This window comes from Spermophilus citellus, assembly GCF_964194105.1.
Source record: "Spermophilus citellus genome assembly, chromosome: 11".
NCBI classification, from domain to species: Eukaryota; Metazoa; Chordata; class Mammalia; order Rodentia; family Sciuridae; genus Spermophilus; species Spermophilus citellus.
In genome coordinates this window covers 67,685,000-67,703,416 of record NC_138192.1, presented here as the reverse complement: position 1 = coordinate 67,703,416, position 18,417 = coordinate 67,685,000, and the positions used below count along the sequence as shown (strand labels likewise).

At 35.9% G+C, this 18,417-nt stretch overlaps 1 protein-coding gene across 4 annotated transcripts in view; it reads left to right on the top strand.

The window, feature by feature from the left end:
* Nucleotides 1–18,072, top strand: part of FIGN (fidgetin, microtubule severing factor) — a 120,808-nt gene extending 102,736 nt beyond the window's left edge. For all 4 annotated transcript variants that reach the window (XM_081260886.1, XM_081260887.1, XM_081260885.1 and 1 more), the window contains one exon: nucleotides 13,937–18,072. In XM_081260886.1, the coding sequence (XP_081117012.1) occupies nucleotides 13,945–16,191 (2,247 nt within the window). In that variant the 5' untranslated portion in view covers nucleotides 13,937–13,944 and the 3' untranslated portion in view covers nucleotides 16,192–18,072. The remainder of the gene's footprint in view (nucleotides 1–13,936) is intronic.
* Nucleotides 18,073–18,417: the final 345 nt, after the last annotated feature.

The following is an 18,417-nucleotide window of genomic DNA, read 5'->3' as shown; positions in this document are numbered from 1 at the left end:
ATTTCTGCCAACTTTCTATAAACCAGGGTAGGATCCTAATGAAATACCTACTAAGTAGGTGCTCAATTCCTAATTGAAATCCATAATTAAAACCATAGCTTTGTCATTATGGTAAGTTATTTTTAGAACTCACCAAAAGAGTGATTCTTATACACTATTTTTATTATTGTTATCATTACATTATTTGACATGTTGGACCTCTTAACTTCAAAAGCACATGTAAAAAGCATGCATTCTTTTTAATAAAACATTCATAAATGATATGAGTCATCATCATTTGTGTTTCACAATGTCCAGAATCTCATTTTAAAGTGATTGTATCATCTTTCAGATTGCTTTTAGAAAAAAAATATATTTTATCTTATCACATGAGAGGTTTTATTTAATGAATACAAGCTGAAAAGGTTTCCATAAGTTTTGAGTTGTTCTCAAAAAAAATTTCCAGTTCCTTCTATATAATTAATATATATGTATATACCTCAAGATATACTCTACTGATGGAATGAGCATTGTAGATTCTATAGATATATACTTACTTTTAGCACAAGCAGCATCTTGCATGGAAATACTCCTATCCTTACAGGTATATGACAGTTTTTATTTTCCCCTTCCTTATCAATAAGAAGCCCAGCTAACCCATGACTGCCCTTAGTGCATATAAATAATATATATCTATACTAATACCCTTTAATGGAAAGAGCTTAGAAAATAGTTATAAAATAGAAAAAAATCAAGGAGAAAGTGGTGTTCATATGTTTGAGGATAATATTTAATAAAACAATATAATGTTTATGTATATATATAAATATATATAATATATATAGTATGTTATTTATTATGAAAGGTCAATATTTCTTCAAATAGTCCTTTCAGAATTTTTAATTTTTTTTGTATGTTAAACATAGTGATGTTTTTTCCTAATGAACACAATATATGTGTGTGTATATATATATCTGAGATAACTTTTCTTGATTTGTCATAATAAAATGACAGGAAAGTTTTTTTACGATGTGTGGGAATGCCAATGAGAAAAGATTTGATGACTAATATCAGTCATAAAATCCTTGGTTACCATTTGTTAAAAAATATACCTAGCTGAAAATCCTTTTGACCAGTTTGGCACTAATCTAAAATTTGCTGTACAGTGAACAAAATCCTACTCTAATAAAAGATGGCTTCAATTCCAAGTATATTTAAAATAGAAAAAATAAAATTATTATAATAAATCCAACATCACAGCAACCAATTCAGAGAGCTTAATTATGACACTACTAAATGTGAAAATCTATTCAGTGCTAGGAACACTTTTCACATTACATTCACGCTAAAGATTGGCTGTTAAGAGCTCATTACTGGTATTTTTCTAAAGAGTGGTTTATTAAACACAGTTACCTAATAAGCATCTTTGGTGGTGAAAATTGCTGAAAACAGTAATGAGTCTGATTAGACTTCATTTCAATTACGACAGCTTGTCTAGGGGGAAAAAGCATATATATAGATATAGATCTCTCTCTGTCTCTTTCTCTCTCTCCACGCACACGCGCACACACACACATGCACGCACACACACTCAATCTCCTTGTTGCTGCTTTGGAAGCTATAAGACACCACAGAGTTCAAAAAGGAAAAAAAAAAAATCACCTCTATATTTCCTTTCCACCACTCTCTAATGAAGAGAGAATTGTCCAAGTCATCATCCAATTTACACACTGGGAAACTGGATGGACAAAGTGGAGGCACAATCATGTTTGCTTAAAAACAGCAAAGGCTGCCTTGACTAATATGTCTAAATAAGGTCACCTTTAGTTTCTCTCTGGTTTCATTGTGGTTGTCTTCATAGCAATATAAAGCTATAAAGGAGGGAGAAACTTAAAAATGATTCATTCCTATTTGGTTTGTGGAGGTTGTTCTCCAGATTAATAGGCTCAACCTTTCAATTATGTTTTCTACATGGACTTCTGCCTAAAATCATAACAATACAGGAGGCTGTTGGATTATGCATGCTAATTATCAGACCAATATTTTAATGCATGTATAGGGAGAGGAAAAATAAAAGCAACAAAGCTTTACAAATGTGCACAAAGTGCAAAGGATTGTTCAGTAGACACACAACTTGATTTTTATATTTTTTAAAAAGAGAGTTACTTAGTTGTATTTTGCAGAAAACCTCCTATTAAATCATTCCTGGACTATTACTACTAAAACTGGGCAGGGTGGGCCTGTTAATGTAAAAGAGCCTTTAAGTGATTAAGCTGTCATTGTTGTCATTTGGGTACTCCAGTAACACTTTAATGCTTCTGGGAGCTATGGCCAGAGATGCAATCCTCTATTTTATTCTATATTTTTAATAGATTCTTTTAAACGTATAATATCATTTGACATTGAACTGGATAAAATAATTTCTAAAGCAAAATATGAAAACAATGGCTAGATATAAAAGCACTAAATAAAAATAGGGCACACTAAAACATCCTCTGCCGAAAAATCTGCACACGTTAGCTAAATGATCTTATATGGCCCAGAGATGAAAAGTAAAATATAAATGAAATTGCCATATGCTTGTGTGTATACTGATGCTGTTAAAAAGACCTATTATAAATAAGTGTTTTTACAGATATATCAGTTTAATGAGTAGGAATGTACTTCTAGACCTATGATTCAGCATGAATTCTATGAATTATCTATAATGATTTTAAAAACTATTGTATTTACTATTAACAAAAAATAGTTAACAATGGAATACTTTCCTATGTAACTCAATTATAGTTTTAAAGTAATGATTTGCTTTTTATGTAAATTCAGACCTTCCCCAAAATGAATATTCAGCTAAGGAAATAAGTGTTCACGGTGTGTTTTGAGATCATAAATAAGATTTTAAGTTTTATAAATGTCGAGCTTTTTGATGTATTTGAACTGGTTTAAAAAAAAACACAAAAATCAAATATATAGCCAAATAAAAATGTAAGCAGTGCTGAATTTTAATTAAAAATATGATGTACATATTACATGTTAGTTAAATAAGAATTTGGTTTTGGTGTGCTGGGGACAAGTCAGTGATAGAGTATGTTCTTAGAGTGTATAAGGACTTGTGTTTAGTCCCCAACACACCAGAGTATGTACTTAGAGTGTATAAGGACTTGTGTTTAAGTCTCTAATACTCCTCACACCACCACAGGTGAATTAGAATGTATTTTTTTGTAGTCAGATATTATTAATAATTAGGCTTGTATGACACAGACATTAAGAAGGATGATAGCAGTTTTCAAAATGACTTTTTCCTTCTCTCATTCCTTTTCCTCATTTTCTGTATGGCCTTTCCAAACTACGAATACATATGCAAAATTACAGACACCTATGTTTGATTTTTACATAGCCTACTTGTGTTATCTGTATAGTTCTGTATACATTTTGGATTTCCTGTTCCTTTGGGAATTTGAGTGCAATTAATGAGATAAGACAATTTGAAGAAGTAGCAGAAAGATTTCACTAAACAACTAAAACTAGCAATTGTAAAATTAAGCTTATTTCAACTTATCATCTCATTTCCAACTATGACTGAAACACTGTATTATCCATAACCCAGGAGGTATTAAAATAGTTTATAATCATCAACAAGAATATAAAATTTTAGAATTGATTAGACCATAGAGAAGTAACATCATTCCAGCTTTTAACTCTACTGAAGACAATATTGAAAGCAACATTATTTTTAACTGCTCTATTAGAGACAAAGTAAGCCACACATGTTTGCTCACAGCAGAAGAGAATTGAACTGGGATTATTTGGAGAATTATAAGCAAAAGAAGGAGATCTATATGTCATGTGATTAATACACATAAGACTGGATCAACCATTTTATTCAATTTAGCCAAAGCTTACACTTTAAAAAAATATACAACATCATTATCCATCTAACAGTAGATGAAATTGTGTTGTTAATTACTGTCATAAAGAACACAATCAAGATGGGATAGGAAGAAACAATTTATTTCCTTGTGGTCTGTCCTGTTAGCACATTCCCATGGACCATGGTGTTGGGTACCTCCTCCAGGACTGGAAATGCCACTTCCTTTGAAGATGCTGGTCTCCTCTGCTTCTGTCTTGTTATGCAGCATTCTTTGTTTTTACAAATGAAAAAGCTAACAGCACTAACAATCAGACCGTCATTCACATTGCACTTTAACAAGGTTCTGTTTATCTGGAAATCAGAGCATCCCAATTATAGGTGGAGTCTAGATTTATTTCCCCAGACCCTACTTGGAACAGGGTGGGGAAAATACAAAGGTGATAATACTGCTGTCCCTGCTGAGAGCACTTCACTTTTCATCCTGGGCCATGCTGGTTGTATTCTAAAGCAGTTTATCTTCATATGTCCTCTTCTGTGGAAGAAACAACACTAAACCTACCAAAACTCATTTCATATGTAGCTTTTTCCACTGCCTTCAGATCAAAGTTATTTTCTTCAGGCTGGACTAAATTATACACAGGTCCCAGGAGTGAAGGACACTGAATTAATGCACTATGTCACCCAACCCTGACTATAGAGTATTTTTTTTTTTAAATCCAAGACACTATTTTGCTATTGCATTAAAAATTAATGCATGAATTGCCAAAAAGAAAAAAAATTATAAATAGCCTAAACAAAATTTGTCTGCATTTTGCACACTTTAGATTCACCTAAAGCAAAGAGTTTTTAAGGAGAATGGTGGAAGGATTGTATTATGTAATATGTAAATAATGCACTTCCTCCCTTTCTAATTATATGAGAGTTCTCAGTCTTAAATAAGCATTTTTAGGTAAACTATCTTTCTAGAATTAAGTTCCAGAGAAACAGAAAAGAGGATGAATGCAAATTCCATTTACACAAGGTCATGGGGTTTGGGAGATTCTGAATTTGTTTATTGACCCTTGTCAGCTTGGTGTGTTGGGCTAAAATGAATAGAGTTAAATTTAAATATAACTAAATTGAGCCTTACATTTAGATACTTGAAATAGAATATACACATGCAAGTAAGTATTTACAAATAGGTTTGTATATAATAGTTAGTGTAACATTTTAGGATTTTTGACTGAGAAAATCAGGGAGCCATATCATAATACAAGGTAGCAGGTTGCCTTAGTTTGTGTTAATTAAAAGTGTAAACATACATTATGTGGAAAATAGTATCTTTTGAATCACCTGTAATAATCTCAGCCTTTTAGGATGATTGTAATTGTTATCTTTGAAAAGTCCCTTTTAAACAATATTATCCAAAGTACATGTATGAAGACACAAATTGAAGTGAATATACTTTATATACAGCCAGAGATAGGAAAAATTGTGCTCTATATGTGTAATAAGAATTGGAAGGCATTCCACTGTCATATACAAATTTAGAGAATTAATAAAAAAATTAAGCATAAGGATTCAGAACACTTGGGAAATGTACAATACTTTTGGCATTAGAATTTCTTTCTCTGGGTCCATCATATAGGCAAGATGCCATGATTCTAGCATGGGGTTCTCTGGTTGTGTTAACCCCATTTATCCCTGCATGCTACACAGCTCACCTGTTATTTACACACTTAAGAGAGTTGATTCTGCAGAACAGGGAAATGCTGTGTTGTGACACAGAGCATACATATTCATTAGCCCTGGCAGTCCCTATGGACTTATGCGGTGTCCTGATGATCTTTGTATGACAAAAAGAACTGGGGGAAGGGCTGATAGTCTTAATGGATTGAAAAACATACATGGGAAGATGAAGAGACACATGAGAAATGAAAGGCTGCAAATAACAAATTTAAAGGTTAACTATAAAGCACTACTTAAACTGATGATAAATTGTCAAAAATTCACAGAAGTAGCAAAAACAATACGTGTGTCTTCACATGGGAAAATAACCACTTATCTCAGACTCTTTCCCTTGCAATAGTTGATGACACCTGACACTAAGATTAGGAATATGAATCATTTGTATATTTGGATTGTTTGTATATGCAGTGATATCTTCTTGTGAATTATTTACCAGACGATTCACAGTTTTGGTCACTGTTTTTAGTTTTAGATTATTAATAAAATTGCTTTTTTTTTGCCCAGAAAGTTTAAGTTTCCTCCTCCCCCCCACACAAATCATGTCAATCATATTTTTAAACTCTGAGGATTTCTCTGTGTGAGTATATGTTCATTTGTATAGTTTAAGTATTGGAAATTTTAGAGTCCCACAGGAAAAACATGTACTTATTTTGAATTATGATCATGATTTCCTGAGTTATTTTGAATGATATGGTGTAGAGCTTTATCATATACTGAATATAATTTCTGTGGTCTGAAAGTGTTATTTCTGTCATCAATGTAATTTGTTTTGCATAAGTATTTTGCTTTCATCCTCATAAATATAAGCCACCTTCTTATATGTCTTGCATATATTAAAAATAATGACCAGTCAGATCCACTCATACCAAGTTTCATCTTCAGTATGAAAATATTGGCAAAATAGTTTTATTTATTTGATTATATTTTAATGAGTGAATATTTAATGCATTTCAAGTTATAAGTCACCTCCAAGTTAAATTCAAAGTCAGGGCATATCCCCTCCCAGTCCAAGTCATGGTGCCTACAACACCGAACACAGGCTCTCACTAGGCTGATAACAAAAAGGATGATATCAGCCACTTGCCCAGGACCATTCATCTAACAACTTTCTGTACAAAAAAAGAAGCACACCTTTAGAGTAAATTAAACAGCCTACCCCCAAATTGTAAAACTAATGCAACCGAGTAACAGACGATGCTTTACTACTAGAGTAAACTTTGGTTTGTGGTATCAAAATCTATAACATATTGAAAGGAGCATATAAGGAATGGTGGAGATGGCTATATGGAAGACAACAAGGAACTATATCTGATAAATGTGCAAAAAGGAAAACTGAAACAATTATCTTGAACAAGTTTTTTAAGGATAACATTATCCATCATTCCACACTACTGTACTAATGACCGTGAATACAGGAGAAAATTAGCACTTATTTTTAAGAGGGAAAGGGATGCTTTCTTATGAAAAATAGTACTTGAAAAATTTTTCTTCTAAAATGACCACATGTTTTAAAAAGTTTTTTAGAGCACTACATTTTCTTGCTGGTTTTCAAGAAAATGTACATAAGTGAGGAAACTCATGCTTGAAGCTTCAGAGTGAAGTCATAAATTCATATGGCTGTGTGACCTGTTAGATATAAAAATATGTGATGTAATAGGAAATGGGACACCATGATGTGGAGGAAAGGTTATATTGTGTCCAAAAAGGAAGTAAGTAGTCAGATTTAGCCAGCTGTTGCCAGGCAAGAATGAGATATTCTAAGATCTTTAGCTTGTCTTAAAAATAAGAAATATATAAATTATATAATTAGAATATCTTATTTTGGGACTGGAAGTTTATGAACATTCTTAATTAGTTCTAAACCTCTAAGTGCTTTGTTTCTTAGTTTTTTCTCTTCAATGTTGAGCCACTGATAACATAAAAAATATGAAATAAGATACCATGAAAAAATTTTGAATTTCTGACACCTTTTTGATCAAGGAAATATCTTTTTATGTTCTGCTGAATATGAAATAATTTCATACTCATTTGCATTCAACGTTTCCACTGGAAGATTTCCTCTTCAGTAGCTGTCCTGAAGTTAAAGAAAAACTGATCTGTAAAATTCTGGGAGTGACTTCGCCTGTTTTCTGTCTAGCCAATGTTCTTTTATGTTTAGCGCACCTCTAGCTTTTTAAAAATAAATAATAATAATCATGCAGCAGCTCATCCTTGGAAACTATTTTCACAAAATGCTATTATTTTAGATAATCCTAGCACCTCATAGCAATCTAGGAGGATAGACCATCCAAGTTCCACAGTGGAGGAAAAGGAGTACATTGTGCCTGAGCGGCTTGACCAAGATTAGAACAAGTAATTGACACGCAGTGCCAGTGGTCTGATCTCCAATCTGGAAATTTTCACTCTTCAAACAAAATTGTAAAGCTTGTTTCTTTAGTCTCTTTCTACCTCAACCATCTAGTAATAGCTCCAAGTAAAATTCTGGGATACACAAGCTTGTTAATAGCCCCCCATAGGACACTATAGTAAGGAAAATTCAGAACTGAAAGTGAGGCCATCTAGAGTGGACTAAGATCATTTTTTAAGTTCTGTTAATCCACAAAATCAAGAATGTAATTTTAGAGAATGTAGAATGTGAAATTTTAAAGAAGACAGAAAGCTGAAAGGTTTTATCACCTTGTAAAACAAACTAGATTCCCTTGAATCACATAGAACCCTAAAGCTTGCATATAGTACACTCTGAGTTTGATGTCTAAGTAAATTTGAGACTCCCTCTATCACATGAAGATTAGAAAATAATTCTAGTTTTGGTATACTCATGATGGAACCAAATTAGGTGGATTAAAGAGAATGTGTAATTTTAGTGCTTCTCTCCCACATTCCCCCCCATTTATTATTTTTAATCTACTGTTATAATTTTAGATTAGGAATTATCAGGAAATAGGCTGAGGAAATTTCCAGATCAAATGCATTAGTACATCTAATACTGGGTACTGCTTTGTTGGCCTCTCAGCTGACAAGGATGACTAGACATGCGAACAGGGCTGCTGAGTCTGCTCAAACACTTCATCTAGTCCTCACTCCCTTGAAGAATAACAATTAGATATTGCACAGGGCAGGTTTTCAGTACCAGAAGGTTTGGAGTCCCTCTCTCACTGCATAAACCTATATTTTTAGCAAATGAATTTGCTATTCTCTACTTAAAATTCTGAATTCTCTGTTTGTTCCTAAGAGATGATGAATTTGTTGCATTACTAGGCTGAAGGGACTGTGAACTGGTATAATTACTTTGCTATATTTACTCTAGTTTTAATTGTTTTCTAGAGAGAGCTTGCTAAACACTATTAAATTTTTTAAATGTTAAAAAGCAGTGATGAAAAGTTGAGAGGTACAGTAGCTCAATGGACTGGAATAGGCAAGCTGAGGTGGTGCAGCTCTCCCAGAGCAGGCAAGCCTGCCTTGCCTGCAGGTGTTTGCCTCAGGTCTCTGCCCTTAGGAAGTCTGAGAAAATGTACAAATGAGTGCTGAGTCCCTAGCAGCCAGAATTACCCTATGGGAACGTAGTTGAAGAGGGCTGCTATAGACCTGCCAAACTGTTGAATAGCATATGCTTATTAAGGGTGGGAGCAGTATCACGAGTGTATACCTCAATTAATACTTACAGGAATATCACTAACAGTAGATCCTAGAAGACCTAGCATTTTATTTCTAATTTCCACCCATCCTGAAATTTGTGTTCATACCTCTCAATTTTCTATGTAACTCATTCTTTGTAACTTTGAGACTATGGCAGAACTTCAAGGGATATCACAGTGGCTGTTTCAGAATGAAACAACAAAATGAAAGAAGTAACAGGGCAGTAGCAGTTTAGTAATTGAACCTAAGCTCTGAAATGTTTAATGATAAGAATGGTAAATGTTATCAAAACCACCAAGTTATATAGGAAGTATAGACTTCCTGATTTATATGTGCGTGCATATATATATATATATATATATATATATATATATATATATATTCATCCTATAACAATAAAATAACAAAACAGAGGTTTTATTGTAGCATCTGCCATCTCTATTCAACACTTATGACAAAATATCTTAAAAGCAAGTTTCTATTAAATTATTTTTAAAAGGAACACGTTGCATTGTGAATTTTGCCAGCTGTGTTAAGAATTTTCTCCTCCTTTCAAAAATAAAATTTGATGTTTTGGAACAATTTTTACTCACCTCTAAAACCTATTTTTCTTAGTTTCCTGTTTTCTGATGTTTTACTGTACCTGTTTAAGCTCTTTCCCCAAAATAGTGGAAGTTATTATTCTGGAGTCAAATATCTAATAATGCAAAAAGAATGTGTTTTCTGAGGTTTTTCTTTTCCTCTTCTGAGAAGTCATATAAAAAGCTGTTTTTAAGTCTCTCTCCTTTGGGGGTGCCAAATTAAGGACTGCCTCTCATTCACAGATAGGAGTAGCACAATCAAAAGGGGCGTGATTGTTTTGTTCAAAGAACATGCAGTTCTGCATTTCCTTCATTTCACATCAAAATTATCATAGCCAATAAACAGAACAGCAACTACAAAACAAGTTTGCTATTACTTCTAAATTAGTGATAAAATTCAAGAAACTGGTAAAATGGCTCTTTTTTGCATCTAAGGCCAGGACAATATGCTGAACAATGATTTCTTAAGATCCCACTAATATTAAGAACTAGTTAATGGTTAACTATGATTATGTTTTCAAATAGCAGTGATGATTTGAAAGCACTGGATAAAACCTCATGTTTCAGGGTACGTGAACAATTCTGTTTCCTTAAGTTTAATCAAAACTCAATCTTGTCTTTTGCAGCCCAGCTAAGGTTATTGTTATTTAGTATGCATCAATAAATATACTTCCAATTATCTTGGTAAGCACATCCAAAAATAGCTTGAGATTTCAAAAGCAATGGTGTATCTAGTAATTGTTCCAAATAAATAATTTTGATAGATAGGATCTTTTCTTAATTTCAGATGAAACAGAAATCTTATGAAATTTAATTAGTTTTGCTAGAGTTAAACTATGCAGAAATACCCAGTGAAAATGGACATTCTGTTTTATTAAATGCGTATGCTCATCTTTTATACCAGTTGTAACTTGTTAAGAGCATTCTAAAATTTTTTTGTAAATGATTAATTTACAAGAAAAGTTATTTAAGTTGAAAAAGGTGAAGGATTTTACATTCTGCTTTAAATATATTATATGTATATATTTATGTGTGTATATATGTATTTGCATGACAACTCTAAGCCAGTTTAATTTTTGTTCAAAGGTATTTTTCTCTATCATGTTTGATCTGTATGTTAACTAATGCCAACAGTATTTAGCTCAGCTAAATGAAAGGAAGACTCGCTCTTTAACTTTTGAGTGTGTACTTGCGTGTGTGTGTTGTGGTAAATTCCATTGCCTGTGACTTTTAAATTATTTTCTGAGACCTTGCTGCAAACTGTTTATTCATGTTTCTCTTGTATAAAGCTCCTAAAATGCCCAGTCATAGGATATGTAAGTTGTTATTTTCTCGACTCATTATTTTGATAATATTTAAAGAAAAAAATCCTAATGGAAATTCCCTAGAAATAACTTACAGGACTAATGAATTTATAGGTCTTTTAGACAGTTCTACATTACAGTCACATTAATATTCTCTGCTTTTTATAAGGCTTGAAGTAAATCCCATGACACTAGAAGAATTTAGATACTGATTACTCGCGATTGGTTCCTGGTGATTTGCTCTTAATAATTTCCAGTTGAATTTAATGAAAGTATGATTCCTGAAATGCTGCTTCATTAAAATTGCATCTTTTTCTCTTTAAGTGTAGTTTCAGTCATTTCACCCATTTTGTGGTGTGTTTTCCTCCCCGTTAAAAAGCAATGATTGAGAAAGCCAAGACAATTAAGCATATCATTTTAGTTCTTCCTAGAACTCACTGTCACAGCCTCTCTGAGCGAACTGATGCGAGTTGCACTTCATCAGGATTTACAGTACTATTTTACCTTTGGAAGAGATTATTTTAAAATGTGCAAAATTTTAAAACAAAAATATACAAAGATTGGGGTAGCCGAGGGAAAGTGAAGAAAAAATCTGTTGCATATACAAGAGAAATAAGGTCTTTCATTATTTTTACTAGATATATACGCATACACATATATAAAGGTTGATTAAGTTATACTGTACAGCATTCAGATTTAATTTAACTGAGTTGGTGATTTGCAAATGAATATCTACATAGATCCTTTTTTAAAATCCAAATGCAAATGAGTACAACTGCAGTAAAATATATTTGCAAATGAATCCTGTTGCTTTATTCATTTATTGTGTAATTACTGCAATCCTTCCCACCTTGTTTTCAGTATTTCTTAATCATTAAGTCGGAAGCATGACAGCAGTGCCAGCCCTGGCATGATTCTCTTTGACTAAAACCTTGTAAATTAACACAATTAGCACAGCATCATCCTGCTAATTAACTTCCAGTGTCTGGTGCAGTGGTTTTGCAAACAAGGAAGAGGGAGTCAGAAGGGAATCAACATGCCATTCTGTTACCAAACTGTGTGCTGTGTTCAGTTTAGCTCAGTAAGTCAAAGCTGGCCATGTCAGAAGCCAGAGCCAGGCAATGAAGAGCTAAAGGGGTTGAAGGAGGAGAACAGAAGGTGGTAGAAGCTGTCAAAATAGACTGGTAATTCAGAAGGGAGCTGATGCCACAGATGCTTCATTTAGACCAGGCCTCCTTCTTATCAAGGAATCTCTGCCAGAGGGCACAAGACGGTTTGCAAAATTCACTTTGGGTAATACAAAGGAGATTAAGGAGGCCTAATATAGCTGTACCAGAACAGGAAATGTTCCAACCAAGCAGAAATTAGAATGGGATGATAGGATGATAGGAAATAGGAGAACAGGGTTCCAGTTTTCTTCTGCAAATAATTACCTGTGAGGCCTTGAAGGATGTTTTGGGAATCTCTTTGGACCACATTTTTCTAATCTGTGAAATAAGTTCATTTTCAAGACCTTTTTAAAAGTTTAAATTCAAATGATTCCCTGATTCTAAGTGCTTAGTATGTTCTCTTATTATGGGGAAAATACTTATTTTACAGTGTGTTCAATAGTAACTTTCCTTCAGTTAGTAATCTAGCAGATGACAGAGTTACCTATATGAGCCCATTATGTAGTATTTTTTTTTTTCAGTTTCTGCCACACACAGCTTCCTATAGAAATGTAAAGAGTTAGAAACAGAATCTCTCTCCAGTCCTACCTTCATTTCACTTTAGTTCCCCCCCTCATATGCATATATATATATATATATATATATGATCATACGTATCATATGTATATATGATGTTCTGCCCTCCCCTCTTGGTAAGATGGAGGCTATAAAGGGAGGAGGATTATAAGAGAAGAAGGGAGAATGCTAGAAGACAGACAGACAAGTGATGCTTGTTTTTTTTTCCAGAGACTCAACAACAGAACTGAGAGGCAGAAAGGAGCCAGTTGTAATTCATACCGAGTTGTAGGCTTTGTGCGATGAAAGCGATGGAGCGCTGCCTGGGAGATTGCTTTGCTGCACTCCACGAAGCAGATTTGAAACTGTCGTGGACCACTTTAGATGAGAGTTGGATTATGGAATGACCTGCTATGTCTGTGTCATATTGTTCTGCGCAGGGAGCATTATACTGTGCTAACTAGGTGTTCAGTACCAAATAAGAGAGGTATCCTAGATGTGATCTGTCAGCTGTGTCTCATTTTTATATTGTTAAAATATAAAACAGAAACTGTGATGTGAAGAGACAGAATAGCTAGATATTGTACATGTTAATACTATCATATGCCAGATATTTAAAATCCATGAATATTTTATTGGAAGAACCCATGATTGAATTCTCATCTGCAGAAATGTGTGTGTACATATATATGTTTGTGTATGTATGTGTAATGTACAGTAAATTGATGGGCTTGACAGAAATAGATTTGCTTATTACTTAAAAATGAAAAGCATTGGGTCTTCTACAGAGTTTTCTTTTAAATGCAGTTTACTTTCATAGAGGGCTAAAATTCAGTTCATTTTAAAGAGTTTATATTATAGAGATCTGATTGGAAATGTAGCTCAGTGGTAGAGTGCTTGCCTAGCATGCACGATGCCCTGGGTTCAATCCTCAGTCCCACAAAAGCATAATACAGAGATCATAATGGGTACTGTAAGCTGTGGAGATTCTTTATAATGTAGATATCATTAATGGAAGATAATAAGTGGAAAAAGCATCTGGGGGGAAAGCTTTAAGACATATGATGAATAGCTAAGTGAATTAATTGTTTCCACCACCCTCCTCCAAATCCTTAGGCTTGAAGATGCAGTGGACGCCGGAGCATGCCCAGTGGCCAGAACAACACTTTGACATCACCTCAACCACTCGGTCTCCTGCCCACAAAGTTGAAGCCTACAGAGGTCATTTGCAGCGCACCTATCAGTATGCTTGGGCGAATGATGACATATCTGCTCTGACTGCATCCAACCTACTAAAAAAATATGCAGAGAAGTATTCTGGCATTTTGGAAGGTCCTGTGGACCGACCTGTTCTCAGCAACTATTCAGATGCACCATCGGGACTAGTGAATGGTCGGAAAAATGAAAGTGAACCCTGGCAGCCTTCCTTGAATTCTGAGGCTGTGTATCCCATGAACTGTGTTCCGGATGTTATTACCGCCAGCAAAGCTGGAGTTAGTTCAGCCCTCCCTCCAGCAGATGTCTCTGCAAGTATAGGGAGCTCTCCTGGGGTGGCTAGCAACCTGACAGAACCTAGTTACTCAAGTAGTACCTGTGGAAGCCACACCGTACCTAGTCTTCATGCAGGGCTCCCATCTCAGGAATATGCCCCAGGATACAACGGATCATATTTGCATTCTACTTACAGTAGCCAGCCAGCACCTGCACTTCCTTCACCTCATCCATCTCCTTTGCATAGCTCTGGGCTCCTACAGCCACCACCACCACCTCCTCCACCACCAGCCCTGGTCCCAGGCTACAATGGGACTTCTAACCTCTCCAGTTACAGCTATCCCTCTGCTAGCTATCCTCCTCAGACTGCTGTGGGGTCTGGGTACAGCCCTGGGGGTGCACCCCCTCCTCCTTCAGCATACCTGCCTTCAGGAATCCCTGCCCCCACTCCCCTGCCCCCCACCACTGTTCCTGGTTACACCTACCAGGGTCATGGTTTGACACCTATTGCACCCTCGGCTCTGACAAATAGTTCGGCAAGTTCTCTCAAAAGGAAAGCTTTCTACATGGCAGGGCAAGGAGATATGGACTCCAGTTATGGAAATTACAGCTATGGCCAACAGAGATCTACACAGAGTCCTATGTACCGAATGCCCGACAACGGCATTTCAAACACAAATCGGGGGAATGGCTTTGACAGAAGTGCTGAAACATCATCCTTAGCATTTAAGCCAACGAAGCAGCTAATGTCCTCTGAACAGCAAAGGAAATTCAGCAGCCAGTCCAGTAGGGCTCTGACCCCTCCTTCCTACAGTACTGCTAAAAATTCATTGGGATCAAGATCCAGTGAATCCTTTGGGAAGTACACATCGCCCGTAATGAGTGAGCATGGGGACGAGCACAGGCAGCTCCTCTCTCACCCAATGCAAGGCCCTGGACTCCGTGCAGCTACCTCATCCAACCACTCTGTGGACGAGCAACTGAAGAACACCGACACGCACCTCATTGACCTGGTAACCAACGAGATTATCACCCAAGGACCTCCAGTGGACTGGAGTGACATCGCTGGTCTCGACCTGGTGAAGGCTGTCATTAAAGAGGAGGTTTTGTGGCCAGTGTTGAGGTCAGATGCATTCAGTGGACTGACGGCCTTACCCCGGAGCATCCTTTTATTTGGACCTCGGGGAACAGGCAAAACATTACTGGGCAGATGCATAGCTGGTCAGCTGGGGGCCACGTTTTTCAAAATTGCCGGTTCTGGACTAGTCGCCAAGTGGTTAGGAGAAGCAGAGAAAATTATCCATGCCTCTTTTCTCGTGGCCAGGTGTCGCCAGCCCTCAGTGATTTTTGTTAGTGACATTGACATGCTCCTTTCCTCTCAAGTGAGTGAGGAACACAGTCCAGTCAGTCGGATGAGAACCGAATTTCTGATGCAGCTGGACACTGTACTAACTTCGGCTGAGGACCAAATCGTAGTAATTTGTGCCACCAGTAAACCCGAAGAAATAGATGAATCTCTTCGTAGGTACTTCATGAAACGACTTTTAATCCCACTTCCTGACAGCACAGCGAGGCACCAGATAATAGTACAACTGCTCTCACAGCACAATTACTGTCTCAATGACAAGGAGTTTGCACTGCTCGTCCAGCGCACAGAAGGCTTTTCCGGACTAGACGTGGCCCATTTGTGTCAGGAAGCAGCGGTGGGCCCCCTCCACGCCATGCCAGCCACGGACCTTTCAGCCATTATGCCCAGCCAGTTGAGGCCCGTTACATATCAAGACTTTGAAAATGCTTTCTGCAAGATTCAGCCTAGCATATCTCAAAAAGAGCTTGATATGTACGTTGAATGGAACAAAATGTTTGGTTGCAGTCAGTGATAACGTCTTTTAAAAAAAAAAATGCAATGAATGTTGGCACACACACATAAAACCTGCTACATAGGGAATAGAGCCCCTTTCCAGTAGTGTTTAAATTGCAAAGGGTACTGGGGAAGACGACAATTAAGTTGCATCTTTATAGAGTCAGGGTAGATTTGGAGGAAAAGTGGATCAAATGAGAGCTTCTGATTTGAAAGCCCCAGATGATAGAAAGCGTTCGCAGATGCTCAGTTCGGTTCAAGCTAGACAACACTCACCAAGGAGCAAGGTGCAAGTGTGTTGATTTCAGAAGGACATGAACCTCGTGTGTTGATTCCATTCTGCTGTTCTCGAGATTTAGTTGCTGTCAAGTGCCTGGAGTGGTGCTTTATTTTTTGTTTGCCTCACAATTACATTGGTGGCATGTGCTAATATAAAGAGCTTTAACTTCAAACATTATTGGACTAAAGAGATGAACGGTTGTGTTACAAACAGAAAACCAGATTTTTGCCATTTTAAGAGCAACAGTATTCCTCAATCCTGTCTGTTCTGCAGTATTAAGCTAAGAACAGGTAAAACAGGGTAACGGTAATCTGGACCTTAATTTCTGCAGTTCATTTCTTTTAATGTTCTTGTCTGCAAAAACTCAGGAAAGTGATTGTGATTTGTACAGTACCTCAAAGGAATGTGTTGAAAGCACTATGTACTGCTGAGAGTAATAGGATAGGCTTCAATGTTACTTTATATTAAAATGTATGTTTACCTCAACAATTGGAAAATAGCAAGGAAAATTACTTTGAATGTATCCAGAAAAATACTGAAGTGTGATACAACTGAATACTTATGATTTAAAGTAGAAATGGAAGGATTTTTTAAAAGTTCTTTTACTAATTATGGGGAATTAACCAGAGCAGAATAATTCTTTATGTCAATAAATGCAAGAGTTCTTAGTACATTGCTCCTTGATAATTAAGTGAAATGTTCTTAAAAGGTACACTGGTTAATGGAAAGCTACTTATTCAGTTTGTGTTAGTGTCTCGAACAGTCAGCCACAGACCTATTTAGGACCCTGAAAGTCACAGTACCTGAAAAGGAGGACTGCCTTTTACTGCCTAGCTGGTAGTGGGGGTGGTGGTGGTGGTAGTTTGCAAGTTCTCCTTAAACTGCTGGGAATGGTGTCGTTCTCTTCACTAATCTAGTTTATAGGCTTGCCGTGCTGTTTGATAGAATGCAGAGGATAGCAACCCGAACCCACAAATAAGGAAAAATTTAAAAACAACCAATATGTATCCGCAAAGAGCCTCTCCATCCCTTCCCCTTTTTGACTTCACTCTTGTCAGTGCAATTCTGCTTCTCATTTTGAAATCCGGGCTCTCGTGCTCCTGCGTTCATTTCTACCTCAGTTTTGTTATGTTTCTCTTGGAAAGCAAAGTAGGAAATTGAAAGTGGACACACACACCACAGTATAGCTTGCCAAACATGTTGCTTTGTTTCCTTCCATCTCTCTGCATACACCAAGTTTCCCAAAACATTAGTCTTTATGCTTACTTCTGCCTCAGTCCACCACCCGCCTCTCCTAGTATATGTGGCATTTTTCCTATTTCCCCATTCCTCTTCTGCTTCCCACCAACTTGTTCTTTGTATCCTTTAATGCTTTATGTGCAACTTTTCATTGAGAGCCGGCTGATGGTCACCAATGCCTCTAAACAGTCACACTGCAGGCTGTAGCTTACCAAAGCCACTGCCCATGCATAAGCAGAACAGCCTAGCATTTTGAATGTATTTTCCTGTCTTTTTATTTTTATTTTTCTTTTTTTTAGTTTAGAAATGCAGTAACAAAACTGTTGCAAAGCACTGGCATTTTATGTATTCAATAAGTGATGTACATTTTAATAAATAAATAAATAAATAAATAAATAAATAAATAAATAAATAAATAAATGCATTGAGAAGCCCCGAGAAAGGTCTGTTAATTTTTTTCTTTCAATTTTTTTTCTTTTTTCTTTTCTTTTTTTTTTTTTTTTTTTTTTTACTGAGCTCATCCACAATGTTAAATTCCCTGAAACATTTAACATAGAAAAACTAGTAAGGGACTTTATGACATTTCTTAAATTTTATGATACTTGATGATTATCCCACCCTCCACTTTTTTTTTAATCTTTCATGTTGGTAAAAATCGAGCAAATTAACCAGAATTTAATTCACTATGATATTCTATCAGTTGAAACTGTGCTTAAACATAGATAG